Source organism: Mercurialis annua, linkage group LG1-X (genome assembly GCF_937616625.2).
Source record: "Mercurialis annua linkage group LG1-X, ddMerAnnu1.2, whole genome shotgun sequence".
Lineage (NCBI taxonomy): Eukaryota > Viridiplantae > Streptophyta > Magnoliopsida > Malpighiales > Euphorbiaceae > Mercurialis > Mercurialis annua.
In genome coordinates, this window is record NC_065570.1 from 1,221,136 (window position 1) to 1,237,972 (window position 16,837).

At 29.8% G+C, this 16,837-nt stretch overlaps 1 protein-coding gene across 2 annotated transcripts; it reads right to left on the bottom strand.

The window, feature by feature from the left end:
• Positions 1 to 7,246: 7,246 nt before the first annotated feature.
• LOC126665121 (homeobox-leucine zipper protein PROTODERMAL FACTOR 2-like) lies at positions 7,247 to 13,620 on the bottom strand. 2 transcript variants are annotated; one of them, XM_050357822.2, is made up of 12 exons: positions 13,317 to 13,620; positions 12,196 to 12,486; positions 11,987 to 12,104; positions 11,550 to 11,738; positions 10,792 to 11,229; positions 10,433 to 10,534; positions 10,138 to 10,338; positions 9,780 to 9,954; positions 9,413 to 9,684; positions 8,938 to 9,033; positions 8,471 to 8,863; positions 7,247 to 7,566 (listed from the first exon to the last, which is right to left on the bottom strand). In XM_050357822.2, exons 2-11 carry the CDS (start codon positions 12,420 to 12,422, stop codon positions 8,486 to 8,488), a joined length of 2,196 nt encoding a protein of 731 aa, XP_050213779.1. In that variant the 5' UTR covers positions 12,423 to 12,486; positions 13,317 to 13,620; the 3' UTR covers positions 7,247 to 7,566; positions 8,471 to 8,485. The 2 variants fall into 2 exon arrangements, with proteins under 2 accessions (XP_050213779.1, XP_050213780.1); XM_050357823.2 differs by lacking the exon at positions 13,317 to 13,620 and adding an exon at positions 12,801 to 13,042.
• Positions 13,621 to 16,837: the final 3,217 nt, after the last annotated feature.

The window sequence follows — 16,837 nt, forward strand, 5'->3', positions numbered from 1 at the left end:
GCATTAAACCTATAAATGCAAGATCAATTTTTTTAGTCAAAAATGGTAATTGACTCTTTAAAATTTTAATTATTAATTATTAGTTATAAAGGCGTGATTTGAACCAACAACTTCTTATCTATCCAAACTAGACTCACCTTGACCATGCAAGATCAATTCAACTTCATAAATTTTGCTTGATGTATACATTTGCTTATAGAGTTTAATGTATAAAACAGGCATAGTACTCTTCAAATACTTACGTATATCTATATAATTAATGAACTATCAATCTTGTGTGCTCCACCAAAAATAAATGAATACTGAAATATGCACCTTCCAAATTTGTATTGACTATTAATTACTACATATATCATATTGATATTTAATTTCCTCTAGGCGATGATCCCTGTGTTTCTGATGATCTTCGTTTTCTTTGCAGGCAATGGTCTATTTTATTGATCTGCTCTGCGTTTTTATAATCGTACAATTAATTTATGATATATCTTCAATTATGTTGGCATGGTCATAGACAAACTTAATTTTATTTATAAAGTATATAATCATATAAAATAATATGGGTTTAACATTTAAAAATAATATCTCATCTTTTTGATTTTTTTTATTTATAGCGCATATTTTCAATAAATCATCAATTTTTAGCTTATTTTAATTTTTAATTTCAATTGCAGTCGTTAGTTAAAATATGAGCGAAAAAAGTTCAAAATATGTCTTTTATATTGTTTCAATTTCCCTTTTTACCATAAAAAAGTTTATATATAAAGGGTATATTCAAAAAAATTATCACTTCAATTTAAATAAATGACGACAATTAAAACTGAAAAAATTAAAAAATAAGATAAATTGACGATTTTAAAAGTTTGGAACATAAACAAAAAAAGTCAAAAGATAAAATATTTTTTTTATGATTAAGCCGGAAATATATATTTTGTTATGATTTTATAAAGTTTTGACGATGAAGTTAATATAGGTGTAAGAAACAAGAGAAAAAAATAGTATAAAAGTATATAAAAGAAAGTCTTAAGAAAAAAATTAAAATTTTACATTATAAAATGGGAAAACAGTCACTTATGCACTTAAAATTTAACTCTACGATCAAGCACGCCCTCAACGTCCGGAAAAGTTCAAATATTTCCCCCAACGTCTTGAAAAATGAACAACCAGGCACCTCAATTTCGACAACTAGGCCCCACCGTCTTATTTATAAGTCAAACTGAGGGGTCTAATTGTTCACTTTTTAAAACATTGGGGGTATATTTGAACCTTTTTAAATGTTGAGCGCTTGTTTAATTCTAAAATCAAACCTTAAGGGCATAAATGACCCTTTCCCATTTTATAATGTAAAATTTTAGTAATTTTTTTCTTAATATTAGAGGTGAACTACATGATCATATAAAATGTACTCCATACAAAAAATAAGGTTTAATGTCTTAAAAAATCCCGACCTTTCATTCCCTTTTCAATTCTATCTCGATCTTGAAAATTTGTCAATTTTACCCAATTTTGTATTTTTTTTCATTTCAATTGTACCCTAAAGCATAAAATCGACTTTTATTTATTTGAAAAAAGTTCAAAAGAATTCTTGAAAAATAGTCAATTTAATTTAAAAAGTTAATCTAATGCAAAAACGATCAATTTAGAGAACTTTTTTCAAACAAAAAAAAGGTCAATTTTATACTTTAGGGTACAATTGAAATGAAAAAATACAAAATAGGATAAATTGACTGATTTGTAATGTCAGGATATAATTGAAAAGAAAATGAAACGTCAGAATTTTTTAAGACATTAGCCCTAAAAAAGAATCTAATTCCTCGACTAGTTTCCCATGTACGGCATTATCAATATTGATTAATTGGGGTTTTAAATAGGCCGAAGGTACAAAAAAACCCCTCAACTTATTCAGAAAGTACAAAACAGCCCTTAAACTTTTTTTGGGTCCAAAACGACCCTTTAATTTTTTTTTCCGAACAAAAAAATCCTTCCATCCAAAATCTCCGTTAAATGGTGACGTGGCGCATAGGGAAAAAATTTAAAACCATCCTTAATGTTTGAAATACTTACCATTTTTATGTTTTTAAATTTTTTTAATCATTTTCACCATCTTCTTTTTTTAAAAACCTATAATTAATTAAGATTATAAATTAAAACTCAATTAAACCTATCAAAAATTAAATAAACACGTCAAAACCCAATTAAATTAATCAAAATCTAATTAACCACAGATTTTCGGCCGCCACCACTTACCGACCGTCAGAATTTTCTTTCCGGCATTCAATATTTTTTGCCGACGGTGGTGTCATCCCTTTTAAGGGATGAACTGAGATGTTCATCCCTTTTAAGGGATGAAAGTTCATCCTATTTATGGGATGAACTGAGATGTTCATCCCTAAAAGGGATGAACAGCTCATGTTCATCACTTTTTAGGGATGAACATCCACTGTTCATCCCTAAAAAGGGATGAACAGTGGCTGTTCATCCCTTTTAGGGATGAACACACAGCTGCTGTCTTCCCTTTTTGGGATGAACAGTGACGGTTCATCCCTAAAAGGATGGAGCGAGGCGGCAGTGGGAGTGTGGGCGAGGCGGCGGCGGCGGTCCGGAATTCAGTGGGTGAATGGGTGGTTAGAATAAGTCATTATTAATTGTGTTTAGTTTAATTTGATTTGGTTTTAATTATTGATGTTTAAAAGAAGAAGATGGTGAAAATGATTAAAAAAAATTAAAAACACAAAAATGGTAAGTATTTTAAACATTAAGGATGGTTTTGAATTTTTTCCCTATGTGCCACGTCACCATTTAACGGAGATTTTGGATGGAAGGGTTTTTTTGTTCGAAAAAAAAAATTAAAGGGTCGTTTTGGACCCAAAAAAAGTTTAAGGGCTGTCTTGTACTTTCTGAATAAGTTGAGGGGTTTTTTTGTACCTTCGGCCTTTTAAATACCATAAGTTATTTGCAGAAATCTTGAGCTTATAGTATATCTTATGCCATTTACTACACAAATTAATGACGCGGTAGGCAGCCATGAACTGTGGAATTAACGATTGTCCTTAAAATCTGCAAATCTGGAATTTCCCTGCAACTCATTAAGTAATGTTTAATTCACTGTGATTTTACGTACCTTCCTTATTAACCATAATTGACAAGCTGAGTACAAATTAATTACTAACAGATTTTCCTTTTATAGTAAAGTTATAGATGTGTTAGGTAGGATCTTAAAATGGTGGAATAAATTTCTTAGCTGCTTCAATCAAGATGTGTAATGAATAAATCTCAGTATTAGTAATTGTATAACATTTCCTTTTTTCAGAAATCCTTTTTGTATTTTTTTTCAGGATGTAACTCTTTAACCTTCTTTCTTAGTTGTAGCCTCTAGTGTGCCATCTAGTATGTGCCACTTCTTGTGCGAAAACTTTGAGTAGTTTTACCTCCGTTTGGGGCTTTTTAATATATTTTGATTCATAAAAAAAAAACATTTCCTTTTTTGTGTTTTAATAACAACAAGAAATAATTTGAGTTGAAGAAGAGCCACATGAAATTGGAGTACAGATAATCATCTCGAAATTTTTTTTGATGAATTATCATCTCAAAATTTATGTTGCATGAAAATAAAAACATAAAACAAAAGTGAAAAAATATACTTTCAGCATTCTAAAATAATAGTCCACTTTTCTCTTCATTTTTTTGTCCTAAATAGTTGTATAACTATCTATATCTATCTATAACTATACTATAAGTGTGAAGGGGGGGGGGGGACAGGCAAAATTACAATGCTAACCTTTAATAATTAAAGAAATTACGAAGTTAAGTACAAGTTTAATTCTAATAAGAAAAATATATAAGTTAAATAATAATATAGAAATTAAATGAAGTTTTACCGAAGTAAAAAACCATTGTATATTACTTAGGTTTGTAGTTAAATGAAGTTTTACCGAAGGAAAAAGCCATTGTATATTACTTAGGTTTGTGCTTAGATAAGAGTTCTAATTTCAGTAGAAGTTCAATTAAAGTAGAAATTAGTTAAGACTTGAACAGATAAGAAGAGAACTTCAATTTTATGCTACAGCTAAAACTTAAATTCCTATAAAAAAATGCATACAAGAAAATAATAGATAATACTAAAATGTGCAAGAATTTGATTCCAACACAAATTTAATCGGAGTAGAAGTTTATTTCATGGTGTGTGAAAACTCATATTACTTTTTATTTTGAAATTTCAAGTATCATCACTTTTTATTAAAAAAAATTATGAAATTAAATACAAATTTAATTCTAATAAAAATTATACTAAATAGAATTTTAATAAAAATAATTTAAATAGGATAATGCAAATTAAATAAGAATTTAACATAAAAAAGGAACAAAAATTTAACTATAGTAGGAGTCATTGTTATATTTAAATTGACACGTATCTGGAATGCTAATATTTTAACAACGAGTTATCTATTAGTTTAGCGTTAATTTGTTCTCTAATGCCTAATTAAGCTGCATATATTCTGAGTATATTATGATGATTTGGATAATTCTATTTTTCATAGAATGTTGTTGGTGTAAGAGCTGATGATAACGATGTTGATGTCGCTCCCGCTAAAACAATTGTTGACTCGATTAAAAAGGTATGTGTTTAGTCTAAATCTCTTGCATTCTTAATTTTGGATTCAAAATTGAGAAAAGTAGAATTTTAAGATAGTCATAATTTTAATTTTTATGTGTATTATTTAATTTATTGTATTGCAGTTATTAAATTCGATCACATCGTGATTTGTGAGCATTATAATATAAATTAGCGAGCTTAATTGTAATTATTTTAGCTATTAATTGATGGTACTATTGTCGTTGTTATTTTAGAATTATTTTGTTTTTGTACCTGTTTTTAAGAAAAAAATTAAAACAAGCAAACGTAATTTGCAATGTCAATGTGTAGTATTAAAGAGCAGACAAGAACAGTATCAAAGTATTAGTATTGATCCTTTTTACGACAGCTTTAACATGTTAGTAATTTATGGGTCTCTTGGGATAGATTGTGTAATGTTAACTCTATAAAACTAATTTAACAAGAAAAAAAATTATGAAAAATAAATAAAAGTAATACTTTAATTATTATTAAATATATAACGGGTCAAATAAATACCGCTCACGTGCGTAGCACGTGGCGAAAAACTAGTACTATATATAAAAGCACGGATGGGGGGGGGGACATGCAAATTTACTGAATAATTCTTTTCAGTTTACTACTAAATAAAGGTTTTATAGTCATTAACTAATTAGTTATTTAATTAATCACTATTATAATTAAAGTCCTAATTAGAATAGGTAGCTAAATTATCTCCAATTTACTTTTTAGATGTAAAAAATAATTAAATTGTCTCCAAATTAGTAGGAATGCCTCTCTTTTAGTTTGATTGAACTACAAAATTCGAATACTGTATTTGATTAATATAATATTATTTAAATTTCTATCTTATTATTTTTAAAGATATTATTAATAAAATTAAATTAATTATTTAATTATGGTTATTATAAAACCAAAAGAAGAATAAATTCCGTATGGAAAAAAATTTAATAACCGAATAATATTTATTTTTACAAAAATTCTTAACTAATTTAATATTAATTATAAATATAAAATTAATATAATTATAATAAATTTACTATTATGTTCATTGACGAGTTACGTTAAGAGCCACGTGCATAGCACGTAATGCGAAACTAGTGATGCTGATTTTTTCATATTCCCCTTATTTAAAGTTTACCATTTAGTGCTATTAGTTTAAAAAGTAAATTAGTCATAATTTTTTTTTTTTATAATTTGAGGAGGAGGAGCGCTTGTGGGAGAAATCGAGCTCACAATCTAGCAGTTTGCTGCTTAGCGCTTATATCATTTGAGTTATAACTCATTGGTTAGTCATAACATTTAATAAGAGTATGATAAGAAACGTATAAATAAGGGTTAGTTATTTTTTTAGGTCACCGACCTATAGTGATTTTATAAAACGGTTACTGAGTTATAAAAAATTACAAAATGGTTACTGATCTATAACTTTCTTACAAAACGGTTACCGAACTATAAAAAGTTACAAAATGTTTATCAAACTATTGTTGTTTTACAAAAAAGTGATCGAACTGTTTTTTATTTTACAAAAAAATTATCTTATTATACATGTTTTTCTTGTACACATCATCTAGATGATAACCCGTTTGTTAACAAATAATAGTTGAACAACCATTTTATAACTTCTTATAGTTCGGTAACCGTTTTGCAAAAAATGTTATAGACCGGTAACTATTTTGTAACTTTTTATAATTTGGTAACCATTTAGGCAAAACACTACAGTTCGGCGACCTAAAAAATATTTAACCCGTATAAACAATACAAATATAGGAATATATTTATGAAAATTAAAATTTAAGAATTTTTTATAAAAAATATATTTTCATGTAAAGAAATTATTAAAAATTTCTTACAATTTATAAAATAAATCATTTTAATTTTATTAAAAATTTAATTTTACAATAAATAATAATAAACATTGTTAAATATTATTTGAAATATAGAGATTGTGATTTTAGAAAGAAGTGCTTTTGTTTATAGAGGTAGTGGGTTTACCAAATATTCATATCTAATATATTCCTACTTCCTCTATTATCTTTTAGATGTCCATTTTCGATTTATCAAAATAATTGATTATTTTAAATTTTAATGATTATAAAAAAAATTATTTCCCTTTAATTTAATTAGGAAGTAGATAGAGTACTTATTAGCATATTGAATTTTAAATGAATCGATAGTTATTTTCTTAATATATATATTAAAAAAATAATTTCTATAAATTAAATTCTTACATTTTTAATTTTATAAATATTAAAGTCCATCTGTCACAAAATTTATTAATGGTATCAAGTTAGAGTAAAAAATATGATTGAAGGACTTACTTTTAAAGAAATAAAAGTGCACAAATTAAAAAAAAATGTGAATTTAAAAAAAACAAATAAATTTTTTATTTCAGTCTCACTAATGGCGTGTAGTGCATGTATTTTATGTTCGTGACAGAGTTATCTAATGTTACGTCATTAAAAATATATAGGCTCAATGCTGACAAATACAAGTGGAGGAATCCAGTTTAAAAAAGGGTTGGAGTACAGGAATCTAAATGTATATTTTGCCAACAGATCAATATGTCATACAAATACAATGATACACATAAGGTACAGTATGTGGATAGAAGCAGAAAAGGAGTAAGCTAGCTGGTTTAGTAATTAAGAAGTCTACGTACTAATTGCATTTCTTTTAAAATGTGTTACAGAAGATAGATTAAAGCAGCTAAATATTAGATAATTAGGCAGCTTCTAGAGCCCTAATTAAAAACCCTAATCCTAAACTAATTCACTAATTAATTAATTAATACAAGAAGGGAAATATTAATAAAGCTTCGGATTTCAAGTCTTCTTTAAGTATAGCCAAAGTCAATGCCCGAACCTATAACCATTGTAAGGTGCGTTCTTGACTTCTTTCTATAATTAAAGTTTTTCTTTCTTTAGCATGATTTTTCCCTTCCTTTTCATTTCCTCCTGCAATTCCAAAGAAAAGCAATAAGATTAGGGTTTGATCAGGTTAATCCCTAATATTTAATTTTAATCTTGAATTTATTTCAAAATCAGTCCAAATAATAATAGAATTAAGAGAAAATTAATTTATATGTATAACTTTAATTATTTCACAAATGTATCTTACGAAAATTTAACGAGTTAAGACAATCAATTATATACAAACTCCAATTCAATCAAAAATATGAATTCTCTCTAGTTTAATTGGACTAATAAAATAAATTCTCATAAACAGTCTATATCGGATCAAACACGTTTTGAATATAGTTTTCTCAATTCGCAAAATTAAAGTTACAAGCTGCCAATTCTTTTATTAATATATTTGTCAAAACAGTTAAAATTATAAAGATAGATAGGGGTAATTGATTCTAGGGGTCACTGTACTTTTCAAGAATTGCAAAATGGTGACCGAACTTCAAAACGTAACAAATTGGTTACTAAACTTTCAAATATGTGATTTTGGAAGGTTTTTTAGTGTTTTACGGTCAAATTATACATACATAGTAATCAAATTTTGATTATTTATAACAAATAATATCTTATATTTCATATATACACACAATCAACAAAAAATCGACTTGAAATAATTTTCTTCGGTAACCAAAAATCCTTCTATCTTAACATAACCAAATAGTATAGTAACTAAAATGTTACGTTTTGAAGTTCGGTCACCATTTTGTAACTTTTTAAAAGTACAGTGACCTCCAAAATCAATTACCCCCGGGTTATGCCAAATTCGAGCTTGAATGTGTTATATGAGCTCGAATTTGGCTTGAAATTCAACTTGAGTTGTTCGAGCTAATTCGAAATTTTATTTTAATCATATCAAGTAACTCGCAAATAATCCAAATCATATAAATTTACTAACCTTAACTAAGGCTTTTCAATCATGCGATCTCTCGCATGTAACTGCAGCTTTAATCCTTTCAACTGTGCACTTAATCAAATTGTTCACAGTTGCAACAGATCCAAGAGAGAGTTTCGCAGTCGGAACAGAATCAACCAGGATCTGAAATGCAACAGTGAGTAGAGCACCGCCGGAGCCAACTTCAAGAATGAGTCCAGGTGGGCTAAATCCAGGCGGTCCGTCGGGAAGAATAGCGAAACCTGACGGAAGCAGAGCAACATAATCCGGGTCTCCACCACTTAGTACTACATTCATGGCAGCAATGTCAACTGGTGCATAGATTACATATGAGCCTGTTGAGTCTGTGCAGCTTTCTTGTAGTATCAGCATGTTGCTTTGGCTTGAATTTGCACTCTACAATGCAATTTTAGTATTAGTGGGAGTAATTGAGTTTGAGATAAACATATAGTTCTGCAAATTATACGTACATTGACTCGGAGTAAAGAAACGCAGTTCCCTGGATCTCGTCCGTTAGCAATGTGAGCCATTTCTTGAACTTGACCTCCATTTGAAAGGATATCCCACTGCAAATTGTGAAAATAGTTAAGATAATAAAAATTGTGTATGATACCAAACTTTGACCCTTACTTTCAATTCTGTTATAGAAATTTAATCGTTATGAACTTAGTACCGTAAAATTAATTTACATAATAGACAGTGGTTCTTGAATAAATTCAGACTAATACGCACTGATATGGCATATAGTAATTAGATAAATATCTTGATCTCTAATGCCACATCAACATACATTTGCATGAATTTTAAGAACCACCATTGAAAATATAAATTATATTTACATGTGATTTGAAAATACTCAAAGCATATGTCATTTGAGTTATAGCTCATTGCTTAAGATATTCAATGTTAGTATTGAATCAAGTGTTGTAATTGTTTATCATATACCTCACTTCGATGGTTCTCATCGCTGAGGAACTCGAACACTCGCTTAGGAGGTACCGGTAGCCAGAAAGAAGTTGCTGCGCTAAGCACAATCCCAGGAGGTCTGCCGGGATCATCCATACTCTTTCTAGTCATCACCCTAACATCATCAGAACCAGTTGCAGATAATGTAGTCCAGGCGTGTGCATTAGAAGCACCCACACCAGAGCAAAAGCTCATCCCCATTCTTTCAGCTAGCTTCAACATACTCTTCCTCCCTTCTGCACTTGTAATCACTGTCCAACAAAATCAAGAATCACCAGTTTTATTACAATAAGGCATGATTTTGTTCTATTTATGCCAAACAAGTTATACTGAAAGGCTAAAATACCACATAAATCTCCAGCAGGAATGTTGATTGCCATAGAGCTTGCTATACGCTCGCATTGCCGATCTAGTATAGCAACCCAACGCTTTGCTCCGAAAGCTAGACCGGAATAAACTAACGGTCTGTATATGTTGTGAACTGATCTATCATCCACTTCAATGTGCTCCACCCAGGTCACCTATATAATCATCAACATATAGTTAAATGTTTTCCGGTTACCGAACTATAGTATTTTTATAATATGGTTACCGACTTTAAAATTCTTACATTTTGGTAGCTCAACTTACACTTTACTAATATCATTAGTCACTATATGAATTTGCAAGAAAATTTAACCCTAATATAGCCAGATTGAAGATACCTTTGAGTAACCATTTGGCAATTCTTGAATTACACAACCTGATGGCCTTCTTCTACTCCTAGAGATCGGACTAGGGCGTAAATTGTCCAAAGAAACATCAACCACTGCCCAGCTTCCATCAACATGCTGCTTACAATACCTCACAAAGTAACTTTCACGGGTCGGAACCAGTGGAGATGGGACTTGAAACTCAGCTGTCATCTGTGGAAAAATTATAGAACAGCTAAGAAAATTAGGGTTTTTTATTTGATGAATTAGGTTTAAAAATTCTTCAGCTGTTTAATTAGATTAGTACCACTTGTAAGGCTCCATTATAGTTCCCAGCTACTCCAGTTGATAGGATTTCTAGTGTCATTGCTCTTGATACAATTCCACAAAACACAGTTGACCATTGATTCTGGAAACCAAAATTAAACCCAAATTTTACTGAAAATCTCGGTTTAAATAATTTTGAGGTTACTGAATTATGATTTTTTTAAAAATAGTTACCAAAACTATTATTTTTTCTACAAAATTATTTTTTTTATCCACATCGTCAAGATGATAATCTTTTTGTAAAAAATAATAGTTCGGTAGCTGTTTGTAAAACTATATTGTTCGGTGACCTCAAATTTATTTGATTATAAAAAATTCAATAAAGAACCAAATACCCACCACATCCATTAGAATCTCCACAAGACTAACATGATTCATAATAACAACAGCAGATTCTCTTGAAGCTTCTGATCTTAATCCCAATGGTCGCGGCCCGATCCCTCGAGGAAAAGCTCTGAAATATTCTTCCTCATTAAGGTCCTCACGAGTACCATTCTCTACGGAGAACCATAAGGGGTCTCCTGCCTGAGCCATTCTCATTAATTCTTCCATTGCTGCTACTGCTAGTTCAACTATCATTGGCTTTTCTGACTCAGTTGGTCCAGTGATTGATCTTAGAAGGTCGGAGGCACCGTACATTTCTCCCACATAGCCTGATTGAGCTCCGAAATTGCCAACTCCGAGATCGAGAGATCGAGGTAAATGAGATGAAAGATGAGATAGTGTAGATATTGGCTTGCCAACATATTTAGCAGCAATTCCTGATATCCTATCAATCTGTAATCAATCAAGTGCAAAGATTACACATAAATATCTCATTGTAGCGGATTAAATATTTTTACGGTTTCTAGACTATCTTTTCATTTGATATATTTTGATAGATGAAATTTCATTTTTATTTCAACGCGGTTACTATAGTAATTTAGGTCAAATTTTACTTATTTTATCTGAATTACTATATATAATAATTTTTTTGTCGATATTAAAAAAATTAAATTATCAAAATGTAACAAATAAAACGATGATAATAAAAAAAAATTAATTCAGAATAAGCTGATAAAAAACGATAAAACGACATTTTTTTGGTTTTTACGTACCTCCTCTCTTAATCGAGCATTTTCTATCCTCAGATGTTGCTCATCGAAGGACATTTCACCGAGAGCTGCTGGTCCACCGCAGTTAGGGCATGAGGCGTTACTTAAAGCTTCCTTATACCTATTATTTTCAACTCGAAGTTTTTCATTTTCAGCCTTTAGAATGGAATTATCTTGTCTTTCATGTTGAGCCTGCAGGCAAAAGAATGTATGACAACTTAAATTACCATATAATCAAAAGAATAGTTATAAAAAATAAATTATGCTGGTTGCAATAATAATCTTACCAAATATAAAAAGCTTATATTTAGGTAACTACATGTTATTACCATAATATTATACATTTTTATACCTAATTGGAAAGACTTTTTCTTGTCGTATCGTTGCAATATTTAAGTAAAGAACAAAAAAAAAACGTATACTGGGGCTAAAATCACTACCTTCATTTGTGTGCGCTTGTTCTGGAACCAAAATTTGATTTGCAATGGCTCTAAACTCAACTCACGACTCAGCTCTTTTCTTTGCTTATCATCAGGGTGAGGGCATTCCTTAAAGAAACTGATTAAAAGATGCTAAAAATCAGCAAGCCAAAAAGAATAAAGCGAAGAACACATAATTTGTGAAAAAGGATTAAAAAATTGATTATTACGCTTCCATTTCTTGAATTTGTCGCTGTGTATGGCGATGATAACGCTTCTTTTTCGGGCGTTGGTTAGGGTCTTGATCGTCTCCGGAAGGAGCTTCAGTGGTCTCAGTGCCTGACTTGGTCTCATGGTCATAATCATCATCTTTAAGCTTTCCCAAATCAGTTTCGGAGCTCTTCGGTGTGATCATATCAAACATATGGTGACTCTCAAACATGTTTGGTTGAAACATTTTTTACAATGCAGCAATACAAAATCTTGATCCAAACTTGGTTTTTGTCCCTCTTTTATTCAATCTGCAAATAAGATGACATTAGCAAAATGAGTGAGACCATGAGGAGAAAAAATTAATGATGTATAATGGTGAAGTAAAGCATTAAATTATGTTAAAAGAAAAAAAATCAGACTGAGCTTGCTTTTTATTAATGTTATGTGAGATTTGTAGGGTAAATGATCTGTAATGCACCATAATAGTAGTAATGATTCATGTATCTAAAAGTTCAGGTATGTAAAACACTAATTAATCTAAATGATACCAAATGCATTAAACATACATGAACACTAAAAATTTCTTCTAAAAAAATGTAAATCTTGAAAAACCTGAAAAAACCTGAAAAACTTAGCTCTGAAAATGTTTGTTTTTCCCTTTGAACTTCATTCTTGAAACCCTAAACAGCTGAATCCATAGTCTCTCTCTATATTTTTTGAAAGAAAAAGTTAAATTTGGTTGTTTAGGGTTATGATGTTAGTAGTGAGGTTGGTTAAGGTTTTAAATAGATTCCCTGTAGATGTCTGAGAAAAAGCTACTAAGATTAATACAAGTTGCAAAAGATCAGAAATGACTAATGTTTTTCTCGGGTCTCTCAAGAAAAAAAAGTCTTAACCCTTTATAATCTGACGTGCCAAATAACTAAAATTAGCAAAAAAAAGTAACTTAAAGAGTTGACACTGACTCAACAACCTCACACTCACTCACTTACTGTTCCAAGATTTATAATTTTATAACGCCTCAAATTACAAAGATCTCGCCAAATTATAACCGAAGATTCATCGTAAAATTTAAAATTTCCATGTTCATATTAAGGTATAGTATTTTAAAACATGGCACAACTATTAGTAAGCTTACCTTGAACACGTAGAACTGATCCAAAACCTTTCATAGTAGAATAGAACAGTATGCAAAGGTAAAAAAACAAGGGTTTAATTAGAGTGAGCTAGTGGGCTATAAAATTGTGTGGTTAGGGGAGTGTTTGGTAAGCGGGATTTAATAATAGGGTTGACAGAAATACTGTAATGAAGATGAGAGATGAAGAATTGTAGAGAAAAAAGAAGGGAGAAGAAGAGGAAGAGGTGGAGAAGATGTGAAAAGAAAGGAGTTAATGCAGAGCGTATTGAGAGGTTGAAATTGCATTTATGAGGAGGGAGAGGTGTAAATGCAACTTATGAGAGAAAGATGGAGAAAATGAGAGACAGCAATTCTATTGTTTTTTTATTTTATTTTTTAGAATATAGTATTAGCATGTTATGTAATAGCCAAACCCATCTTTAGGTCTTTGTATTTTTAAAATTTTATTTATTTGTTCTTTTTTTTTCTATCTTTATTTATTTTTTTGCTTTTTTAATAATTAAAGAAGGAAAGTCTGTAGAAGGAGAATTTATTAGGTAGACTCTCGGTCTATTACATTATCTGTAAACTAAACTTATTAAAATATTATCATCATTTTAATGACGTGTTACAATATGATATAAGCTTAGTCTATAGATGACGAGGTAAAATGAGTCTGCCTAATAATTTTTCAGAAAGAATCTAACCCACAACTTTGACACAAACACATCAAGGAACTCTTGGAGAGATTGGGTATACTACATCACTTCTTCAGGAGCAAGGTGGGCTTGACAGCTTGTTACCTAGCGCTTGTAACATTTGAATTGTAACTTGTTGGTTTTAGCACTTATATTTAATTTATTTTTAATTTGTAGGTTTTTTTTGGATAAAAATAACGCGTTTTTAAAATGATGTATTCTCGTAAAATGTGTGTGACACCGAACTTAAATGTTCATTCTAGTTCACACGTTGGTACAATGAGTTACACCGTCAAACTTAAAGAGGAACTATATAAATAAAAACTTATAAATATAAGAGTCTATCGAATAAAAATTAAATTTTTAAAAAGGACTAAATAAATAAAAATTTAAAAGTATATATAGGGATGTTTTGTCATTTTTTATATGGAAATTGTTAATCACCAGCAACAACCGAGTCACACGCTCACAATATCGGTCTACAAAATAACTCATTCGATAAAACTAAATAGTTTCTCAAATAAAAATTGAATAGTGATGAACCTATAATAAACTTTGAAAAGGGAATTGGTTAAATAGAAAAATAAATAAATAAGCCTTTTGATATTCCGTTTCAAATTGATAGACAGTTTAGGACAAACACAAGTATTAAGAAATTTAGTAAATATACGTAAAATGAGTAATTCTATGACAATATACTACACTTGCCCTTATTTAATGCAGCATTGACTTTGTCTCTTAGTTGTTTTTGCTCTATTTTAAATGTAATATACCATAATTAATGAAGGTTCATATGTAGTTTGATCATTTAAATAATAACGACTGTCTATAATTTGAAATAAAAAAAAATTAAAATAATACTATCAATTTGGGACGGAAGGAGTATGATTAATTAGTCTCCTAGTACTTTGCACTGTTTTGATGATAAAAAAAGGTTAATTGGTCATATATATTATGACTTTGTATTGTCCAAAGCTATCATCCGATGCTATTTTAATCTTTAAAACCGCTAAAACAAAATTGTTTTGCGGGAAAAAAAAGCACATAGATATCATAAAATGCCAAATGTTGAAATCGCTTAAAACGCGAAAAATGTGAATTTTATATGCAAATAATATTTAATTTTATTTAAATTAATAAATTTTATCAAAACCATGAATATTTGTCCTCTAAAAAAATTCAATACAAAATGTATGTTTTTATTTCATCAATCAATGTTCTGCATCAAATTAACGAATCTGATGTTGGACCATTTTTATTGATTTTTCAAACGTTAATAACTATTATGTCTCGATTCTTGTTGTAATATAATCTTCACTTTATATATTCCCCTTTTAGTTCAGATGATCGACGTAAAAAACTTTCTTTTAAAAGGGTATGTATAATAATTTGGTGGTCGCAATGATGTCTCTGCATAGATGTAAATGAAAAAGAAAGTGTATTAATTTTAATTAAGTCAAACTTATAATAAGACATCATTTATTCTGGTACAGTTTATGGAGAAATTATTAGGTAAACTTGGTGTATTACGTCATCCGTGAATTGAGTCAATCACGTTATTAAAATGATGTCAGTTTTGTAATTTTATGTGTTATTTTTTTACACTTTTTAATAGTGATATTATAATAATGATCATTTCATTTTAATGACGTGTTATAATATGATTGACTTAATGTACCAATGACGTGGTAGACTCCCACTTTTATATCTTCCTCTAGCTTAAAATTTTCAATACTTTTTATCAAAAAAAAAATTCAATACTTTCTCCGTTTTAAAATAGCAAGTCATTTAAAAAAAATATTTAGTTAAATTAATTAAATTACTTTTTTATTTGTTTTTTTAATTGTATCTTTTTATAATTATTAGGATATGTAGATAACATGTTAATGATTAATTTTTTTATTTGTGTATTTCATATCAAATAAAATATGCCAATTATATTAATTTATATTGGTACTGAAAAATAATTTTTTTATTGAACTTAATTTATTTAGGAATAACTGAATGCTAAATAAGACATTTAATTTTTAAATGTTAATTAAAAATATATGGTTGCCTATAACTTAAAAACTTTTTTCTCTATTGTATGTCATGGTAGATTATTTCTCTTTTTTTACTTATTTTTTTTTTCTTCAGAAACAATATATGTTTCTATAAATTAATTAATGAACAAAGGATCAATTTACCCCCTCAATTTGGCACGAAATATCAAATTAGTCATTTTGGACGATTTTAGGTCAAACTAACCCGCAACTTAACAAAACCGGATCATTTTAACCCACAACTTAGCAAAATCGATCAATTTCACTCTCCTGACACAAAAAAGGAGAGTGAGTTTTCTAATTAAAAAATTAAATTTTAACTAATCCTAATTAACACTAATTAAAATTATAAATTAAACACTAATTTAAAAAATTAACCCTTCTTCTTCCCTTCCACCTTCCACCCCTGCCGCCATCCACAGCCGGCCGCCGTCCACCCTTCCACCTTCCAGATCTGAAGAGGAGCAGATCTGCTCTCTGAGGAGCAGATCTGCTCCATCAAAACGTGGAGCAGAGCTCCTTTGAAAACGAGGAGCTCTGCTCCTATGAAACGAGGAGCTCTTCTCCTCGTTTTCCGGTGAGGAGCAACTCCTCACCGAGAAAACGAGGAGGAGCAGCTCCTCTGAAAACGAGGAGCTCTGCTCCTCGTTTTTTCCGGGGAGGAGCTGCTGCTCCTCGCCGGAAAAACGAGGAGCAGCAGCTCCTCTGAAAACGAGGAGCTCTGCTCCTCGTTTTTGTCGGCGAGGAGCTGCTGCTCCTCGCCGGCAAAACGAGGAGCAGCAGCTCCTCTGAAAACGAGGAG